The following is a 9,962-nucleotide window of genomic DNA, read 5'->3' on the forward strand; positions in this document are numbered from 1 at the left end:
ATAAATATATATATATATTTTAAAACATATGCTAAATATAAATTTTTAAGAATTAAAATAAATTAAAATAATTAATTATTGTATATATTTTTTTAAAAAATAAATTTTATTGTAATAATTATGAAGGTTATCAAATAAATAAAAATAGTGTGTATGTATGTATGTTAGTGTGTGTGTGTGTGTGTGTGTGTGTATGTGTGTGTATCTGTGTGGGTGTGTGTTATATATCAGTATATATAAGCTTTATATGAAAATTATGTAATTATTATTAAATTATTTATTTATTAAACTATAATTTCTAAATATATTAATGAAACTATTGTTAAACAGCTAACACTAATTATAATAATTATGTCGACATCAGATGTGGCTATTTGTTGGTCAAACCTGACCTACACAGTCAGGAACCGGTGGCAAATGTGCACCAGTAGTCCAGCGGAAAAAACAATACTCAATCAACTGTACGGTTCGGCCGAATTCGGTAGTATTGTAGCCCTAATGGGACCTTCAGGTGCCGGCAAAACAACACTATTGAAATGTCTGAACGGAAGGCTATCAATGGGTGGACTATCGGCCGACTCCAAGATATACCTGAGTCGCCGCCAGCCAATTAAATCGTGTTTTGTTGGCCAACACGCCCGGGAACACCTGATTATGTGTTTGACTGTCCGACAGAATATGTTATATGCGTCCAAATTGAAGAACACTGGACTAGAAAGAGGACAACCTATAGATCATGAAGAAAATGTGCGTCAAGTGCTCCGTGAGCTGACCATAGATGGTATTGCCAATACAATAGTGGCCAAGTGTTCGGGTGGTCAACAAAAACGGCTGACCATTGCCGTCGAAATGACCAAATTGGTTAAGCCTAATGTCTTGTGTATTGATGAACCTACCACTGGTCTCGACAGTGTGACTGCCTGTGCCGTATGTATATTATTATTTATTTTTTATCGCTATTATAAAAAATAATTGTATTAAAATATTAAATTTTAAAATGTAATTTTTGTTATATGCAATTTATAATTAAGTTTTTAATTTTTTTAAAAATATTAATAAAGATTATTAATAATTTTCTAGTAATCCTATTTAATGAAAATTAATTTAGCCATATTATAATATTTATAAATAGAAAAAAATATTATTTTTTTAATTTGATTATATATCATGTTTAACTTTGATCAATATAATTTTTTAAAACTATTTTTATAATTTTTATTTAAATTTATCAATGATAATTATCATTATAATAATTTTTAATATTTTTTTATATTGTTTGCATAATAATAAATTATTATTTATTATATAAAGACTATTTTTAAAAGACTAATATTTTTTATATCACTAAAAATATATTATTAGTATTTTAGTTAGAAATAACTGTATAGTTGTTATTATAATTATGATATTTAATATTTATAACAACATCAAAAATATACTGATTTAAATAAACTAAACTATAACATTTTAATTATTGTGTACACATATATCATATTTAATTGTAAAAATTAAATTGTTTAAATAATTTTTTTTAATTTAATACTCAAATTATATTTAGTTATCTAATTTTGATATCTTTGAGATCGTAATAATCTTCTAATAATAATTGTTATTATATTTACATATTTTTTTAAATAAAACATTAAAATTCCCCCAAAAAATGGTAAATTAATTAATTTTTATTTTTTTTGAAAAAATTCAGGTAATGGAGTGTTTGAAAAGTATAGGTAGACTGCATAGGATAGCCATCATTACTAGTATACATCAGCCCAACAACGAAATTGTCTACTCGTTTGATAAACTCTATGTATTGGCAAAAGGTGGGAACTGTATTTTCGATGGACCACCTGAACAGGTAGACAGTTATCTGGATGAGTGTAACATTATATGCGATTTGGTACAGGTGCCCATCGAACAACTGTTGAAGTTAGCATCAATTGAACTGTCACAGGAGGAACATATTGGTGAACTGTTAGATAAAACTAGAGAAACATCTAGACTATCGGTGTTGAGTACTGTCCAGCAAAATCAGTCCGATTTACTGGAAAGTCCTAACGGTATTGAATTGCGACCGAAAAGGTTCCGATTGTGGGATGTCTGGCATGTTATGCATCGAACAGCTTATATGATATTTCTGGCCCAATGGCAACAATTGGCCGTACAGTTTGCCATCTATACTCTATTCCCGTTGATACTGGTGTCGATGTTTAACGAAAATGTTGGCAAACCTGACGCCTGTTACGATCCCATTAGGATAGCCCTATCCAATGGTACGACATGTGTGGAGGCATTGGAAAACGATTCGCTTATCTTCCAGAATCCGAATCTATTGTTTATTGCCGGCATTGTCTTCCAGTTTATACACCTGTCCTCTACATGTCAGGTCTATTTGGTTGACATCAAAATATTTATTAGCGAACATTATAACAGTTAGTATTTATTTTATTTTTAGTTATTAACATATTATATACATAATATAGAATATCATAATAATTAATCATATTTTACTATATATATATATATATATAGATAAACAGTTTATTGCCAGTAATAACTATTTATAACTAAACAGTTAATAAGAAAAAAATATATATATTTAAAAAAAATATTAAGTAGTTACTAGTATTAATAAACTTTATATTAAATTATATTATTATTATACTATTGATACAGTATATTATGTGATATAATATTGAGTGTCCAAAACATATATTGTATTCAAAAAAAATAGTAAAATTTATTTAATTTAAAAAAATATATTAATGATAAAATTTACATAATCTATATTTAAGTGCATATATATATATATATATATAATAGGCTGGTATAGTACGGGTGCCTATTTCTGGGGCAAATCATTAACCGAAACTTTTATGACTATACTAATGGCCACCGGATACGCCACACTTGTCTATCTATTAAGCGGCCAATCGCTTGATCCGTCCGACCGTCTCCTATGGTATATCGGCATAATGATCGGCGGCTTTCTTTGTACGGAAGGACTGGCCCATTGTATCGGTATAGCACTGGTCAACTATGGCCAGTTGGCTACACTCGGCTCCATCTTATTCTATTCATCTATTAGTTTGTTTAGCAATTTCTATATAATTGTTGGCCGTTTGCCGCCAATGTTTCGCCAACTGAGCGACTTTGTCTATTTGAAATATCAACTAAACGGCCACTTGTTGGCCGTCTACGGTCTGGACAGATGTCCGAAACCGTTAAGATCGATAGTATTGCGCAGATTTGCCGTTAGTGATAGCGACGGCGGCGACGACGACCAACTGGTCCAATATGCCTATGGGTTGGCTGTAACGGCAGTGGTATTCAAGTTAACAGCTTTCGTATTGCTATTGGCGAAGACAAATCTGACCAATCGGATTGGTTGTCTGAATAGTAGGACATCCGGCAGCGGTGACATCGATAGCAGCCAATCGGTAGATAATAATAGTAAACTAAAAATATCAGAAACCGATAAGGAAGAGGACACCAATGACACGAATAGTTTATCAGAAAAGTCTGTTGTGATTGACATGGATGTCGACTATAGTCGCAGACAGTCGACAACGAAACGCCGTATGTCGTCAATCATATTGCAGGTACAGTCGTCGATAGCGACAATGGCCAGCGATTTTAGCGATCAAAAAGTATCAAAATTAACCGAAAATGAGGATAACATTAATAACAGGGACAGCGATAGTCTATCGGATGTGTCGGTTGTGATGGATATGGAGATCGCGGACTTCAGTAGTAGTAGCCGAAAGACGACGACAACCAAAAAACGTCGGATGTCGTCAATCATATCGCTGGCAAAGTCGGAGATAGCAATAATGGCCAGCGATTTCAGTGAAGATCGGAACAACACCACCAACAACAACAGCGATGTCCAGTCAGCAGTTACCGAATATCAAGGACAGAATCAGCCGACGACAGAAACAGTGATGGCTATTGCGTGGACAGACCTGACACTGACGGTCAGCGAATCGTTGTTCAGGTCGTCGTCGTCGTCGACGGATAAGACAATTCTTCGCCAACTAAACGGTTATTTTGAGTTTCCATCGCTCAATGCACTGATGGGACCGTCCGGTGCGGGAAAGACATCGTTGTTGAAGTGTATTAACGGATTGTACAGTGAATACCTGACCCCTGAGTCGTCGATCTACGTAAGCAATAGTCGGCGTCTGAGACCGTGTTATATTGTTCAGGACGAACGCGAACGTATAGTACGTGGATTGACAGCCCGTCAGGCCATGACCTATGCATCCCGATTGAAAAACCCGGACATCCGGGACGGATCGCAACACGAAATACTAGTCTTGTCGCTGATGCTCGAGCTGTCTATCTATAATACATTGGACACACCGGTCGATCGCTTGAGTGGCGGTGAACTCAAACGATTGGTTATTGGTATGGAATTGGTATCGTCGGTCAAACCTAATCTCTTGTGTATTGACGAACCAACCAGCGGTCTGGACAGTTCGGCCGCCGAAACTGTCATACAATGTATACAACTACTTAGCCGTCGGCATCAGATCTGTGCCATTGCTTCCATACATCAGCCGAGCAACGAAATACTGATGTTGTTCGACAAGTTGTATGTAATGGCCGCCGGCGGCCAAGTAGTCTACGCCGACCGACCCGGCGATCAATTGAAGCAAACGCTGGCCGAAGTAGAAGCCGACTGTCAGCCACAACAGCTACCAATTGAGACACTGCTCGACCATTGTTGTCGCGGCCGACCGGGTGATGATCAGGTAGTCAAACGATTGGCCAGTCGTACGCGAGCTTCGGAACGCAAACAAATTGATGCCCGCAGTACTGGGGAATTGGTAGTGGCCAGCGACGGTATACAATTGCAAAGTAAACGTTTCCTATGGACGGACCTACGGGTTCTCATAGCCCGTAACCTAAACTACTTGTTTGCCTATCACTGGATGTTTCTAGCGATGGAACTGACAGTCTATCTAATAGTTGCCCTAATTTTGCGTTTAGTATTCAGTCCAGACATAGCACTGGCCAACGGTTGTGTCAATTGGGAAACGGATGATCTGAACAATACTTGTGCCAAAACTGAACGTCAGCTCCGGGATGAGGATCGGGTTATCGATAATACTAAATACTTGTTTTTTGTCACAATATTGGCAATGTTTTACAATATAATTTTGACGACATTTAACTATTCGGCAGATTTGATGATATTTTTCAATGAACACCGAAATGGTAATTAAAAAACTTTATTTTTTATTTTTTTTGATTGTTTTTATTTGTGATTAATTTATTTTTATTAACTAATATAGTCTTTTAAAAAAAAAAAATTTTTTTATTATTTAATACATAAAACAAACAAAACTGTAATAAATTAATTTATATGTTTTATATGTCATTGAATAAGTAGTTATATAATTTTTAAATTAGACTACTCTACAGTTTAATATTTAATATATAAAAAAAATTTTTATAAAATATTATTAATTATAAATTAAGATAGTTCACTATTAATATCTTTTAATAGTCTAATATTTATAAATACTATTTTTTTTTATTATTATAATTATATGGCTTAACAGTTTTATTTAATTAAACTTAAATATCAATAATAATGAAGTTTTATATATTCAATTACAATATACGGGTATTAGGAAAAAATTATAATCTAACATTATAAATCATAATTTTATTTGAAATTAAATTGATACAGATTTTTCATCATATCTAAAATATATTCAATTATTTATTTATATAAAAAAAATTATTTATGTAAATAAATATATTATAGAAAATTAGTAAATTATAACTAATTTATTATATTATTATATGAAATATTTGTTTATTAATATACTGTATAAATATATATATATTAGGGATTAATATATACTTTACATATACACACATAGGTTGGTACAGTGCCGGCACCTACTACTGGGCCCATACAGTAGTCGAAATCATACCGTCCATCATAATTATAATTGTATTCTCAATGGCCGTAAACATATACTCATCAGTCAACAACAATATGGTCGTAGCACTGGTCATCTATTTATTACTCGGCGGACTGACCATCCAATCAGTTGGCCATATAGTTGGCCTAACATTTATGGGTCATCAACGGGTGGCCGTATTTACCAGTGTCGGTATATTTATACTATACATATTATTTTGTAATTTTTTCCTACCGTTCACTGAACTACACTATTCAGTCCGGACTCTAAGTAATCTGAATCCATTGAAACTAACCTTCGAGTCCCTGATTATACATTTCTATGGTTTCGATCGTTGCCTAACAGGCCAACAGTTTTCCTATATTATGTATATGTTTGATTTGGATGATCCGGATTACTATTTCAATACCAATATGCTGGTAGTATTGTTTCTGCTGCTCAGGTGGGCTACTATGGCCCTGCTATTGTTGACAGTACATCCGATGCTCAATACACGCCGGGGCCAGGAGTTACGCCGTATGGCTGTCCAAATGATAACTGGATCCAAACGATCGGTAGGTTATGGTAGTGGTGATGGCGGTGACATTGATGATGATGACTACAAGCGCCGGCTATCAATGCTACCCATACCGGGTCTGACCAGTCCAATGAAGTTTGTTGTCAATCATATTAAACGTTATTAGGATATATTGAATATACTGTATTATATGAACTTATTATATAATACCTAAATAATGTAGAATTATTTTTAAATATTTAAATAATATTTATTTATTTTTTAAATAATTGATAAATCAATTAACTTTTGAATTTGAATTATTATATATTGTATTATTTATCATTAAATATTAGAAAACTGTTTATTTATTATAATATAAAAATTTATTATTATTAAAAAAAATATTATCAAACAAAACTAATTACATAATAATAATTACAGTATTATTATTATTGCATTTAATATCACAAAAAATTGATTTGTATGAAATCGTTTATTATTCAAATAATATTTTATAATAATATATTTTTAAACAACAAAAATTTATTAATAGAAAGTAATATTAAGATTAAGATTGCAATAACTAAACTAATAATAAAATTAATTACTAATAATAGTTTACAACAACAGCAACAAAAATTATATGATAAAAAATAAAAATTTTATTTAAAAAAACTAAATTCAATTAAACTAAGCTAGTAAATCATTCAAAAAATATATATTGATATATTATTGATTGATTATTGATATATATATTATATATATTATTAATTGTATGTTTTCATAATCAATTGCTGTAATTTACTAACAGGTAATTCTAGTATACATGTCAATGGTATACATATTGTATAGGTAGCTATAATACATATTAGTCCATACAGTATCAGTATTGGTATAGCATATATATGGGACAGTTGTAAATCGGGTAACAATGATAGGACAGTCGGAAATATGATAACATGATATAGATAGACCAGTTGTATAGTTGATCTCAATGGTTTCCAATAGCTATGCGATAGCAATCTGAATACTAGACTACCGGTGCCCTCAGTTACTAGACATATAATACTATAGCTTAGTATAATTGTTGTCAATAGTTCATACAGTATTGTATCCAATAATGTTAGATAGATATCCCAATTGACTGGTGTATGATGTTTATTGAAACCAATTGCCAACATAACTATCGCAATTGTTAATATGATCTTGATCAATTTAGAAGCTAATCGGCTATTATAGATTATTAAATAACGTTTACTATCTAACAGATAGCCTAACAATAGGCCAGTCATATATGGTATACAATATTTTAATGGCATACAATATAAATGCATATTGATTTTTAGTTTGTCGCTATAATGATATCAATAATAATAATAATAATATTTTAGTATTTATTATCAAAATTTATTTAAACTTATATATAAATTATATTGATATTAATATATCATAATTACCTAATCATATGAAATGTTAGTTTAGTAGTATTTAGGCCATATAAAAAATTAACTGATCCATGTTGATTATCCAATGATATGATAATTATTTGCCAAATACTAGCTATAATAGCCAATACAATTGCCATAATACCTAGTTTATAATGTCTATATATAATCAATATAACAATAACAAAAAAACATAAAATTTTTAAAAATGTTAATTTATAATATACTGTATATATATATATATTACCGTTTGAAACACATAGCAAATATTGGTGTAAATATAATATAATAAATCAGTACATTATTATACCATACAGTTGATGGACACTATATATATATATATAATTTGTAATATAAATTATATATATATATATATATATATATATATATATGAATTTGTAGTAGTTTTTTGTTGTTGTTATTGTAGAGTAATTATTGAGAAAAGTATATATATAAAAATCAATTAAAAAATTATTTATCTAAAAATAAAAACTAAAAAAAAAATATTTATTTTTTAATTATTAATTTTAAAAAATTATAACTACCAGTTTAAATGGCTCATCAATGACGGCATAGTTAAACAATTTCAATTGAAATCCATTAGCGGGACAGTTGTCTACTAGTCGTTGATCGTAAAACCGATCGGGTATTAGATATTTAATATAAACAATATAACTGCAAACAAACAGATAGTACATTGGCAATAGTCGGCTGAATCGTTGATAATAAAATAGTAGACATTGTTTCAATAGACCACCAGAACCGGAACCGGGATGTTTGATCTGGTAGTTAGTGAACCAAACCATACATGATATACCGTTTATTGTTAACATTGTTGACATTAGTGTACGAAGATATGATAGTGTAAAATAGCTTATTTTTATTTATTTTTTAAATATATAATAAACAAAAAAATAGTTAATTAGTTAGTTAATTACATATTTTTTTTAATTTAGAAAATTATTTTGTAGTAAAGTTATACAATAAAAAATTTTGTAAAAACATTGTTTTGTTAAAAAATTAAAATTATTTATATATGCATATTATATTTATATATCAATATTATATTTAAATATTAATATTATATTTATATATTAATATTATATTTAAATATTAATATTATATTTATCTATTTATATTATATTTACCTAATTTCTAATGAATTACTTATTGGTAAATGAAAATTATGATAATTATAATCATTATATAACAAAACTATTGATATAAAATGCAAAATTAATGTTTGCAATTGTGTAACAATACGTATTCCGCTTAATAGACTTGTTTTTTTATTATTATTATTATTATTATTTATGTTGAAAACTTGATAATAATTTTCAAACAACGAAAAACATAAAACAATTGATCGATACTTTTTAAAGATAATACTATTGGTTTTATATAAATGACTTATTGTAGCACCTAGTACAATTATTAGCCATATAGATAATAGTATAAACAATATATAAAAGTCATACATTATGTTTGTTTGTTTGGTTTTAAAAATTTTCTACTAAAAAAAATGTTAGTTAACAAAAAAATAAATAAATAAAATAAATGGATACTACAATTATACATTTAAACTTAATATATATATATATAAATTTGAAAAAAAGTGAAATTAATTTAATTAAAATATTATACAGTATTTATAATGTTGTGTAAATTATGTTATATATAAGTTACAACATTATATATATATATATATATATATAGTAAAATAGAGATGAAAACTATTTAGTATTTTTTTTAACAACAAAAACCATTTAGGGGTTTGAAATTGAAAACAAAGTTAAGGAGAGAAAAAAAACAACAATAAAAAAACTAAAATAAATTTTATGAAACAATTTGTAAACATAATTAACTTAATAAAAGTTTTTATTTATTTAATTATAATAATATTTAATATTAATATATTTTATATTCATAATTAATATTCTAAATAAAACTTTATTATTATATTTTTTATTGATAATAATTATTATTATTTATTTTTTTATTGATATTAATTATTATTATTTTTTATTGATATTAATTATTATTATTATTATTATTTACTAATTAATAATAATTACTGTT

At 28.8% G+C, this 9,962-nt stretch overlaps 1 protein-coding gene across 1 annotated transcript; it reads left to right on the plus strand.

Moving 5' to 3' along the window:
• The first annotated feature begins 351 nt into the window (after nucleotides 1–351).
• LOC128954929 (uncharacterized) lies at nucleotides 352–6,622 on the plus strand. Its single transcript, XM_054300549.1, has 5 exons — nucleotides 352–927; nucleotides 1,703–2,429; nucleotides 2,821–5,220; nucleotides 5,895–6,131; nucleotides 6,198–6,622. The coding sequence occupies exons 1-5, from the start codon at nucleotides 352–354 to the stop codon at nucleotides 6,620–6,622; spliced, it is 4,365 nt and encodes a 1,454-aa protein (XP_054156524.1).
• The last annotated feature ends 3,340 nt before the right edge of the window (nucleotides 6,623–9,962 follow it).

This window comes from Oppia nitens, unplaced genomic scaffold, assembly GCF_028296485.1.
Source record: "Oppia nitens isolate AA-2021 unplaced genomic scaffold, nextdenovo-longstitch-racon4-pilon3 scaffold12_pilon_pilon_pilon, whole genome shotgun sequence".
In the NCBI taxonomy this organism is placed as follows: Eukaryota; Metazoa; Arthropoda; class Arachnida; order Sarcoptiformes; family Oppiidae; genus Oppia; species Oppia nitens.

Bases quoted from the DNA above. Each gene is read 5' to 3' on its own strand.
- LOC128954929 (XM_054300549.1), top strand. From the start codon at position 352: ATGTCGACATCAGATGTGGCTATTTGTTGGTCAAACCTGACCTACACA. The intron at 928-1,702 runs GTATGTATATTA...GAAAAAATTCAG, and splicing joins ACAGTGTGACTGCCTGTGCC to GTAATGGAGTGTTTGAAAAG. The intron at 2,430-2,820 runs GTTAGTATTTAT...TATATATAATAG, and splicing joins TATTAGCGAACATTATAACA to GCTGGTATAGTACGGGTGCC.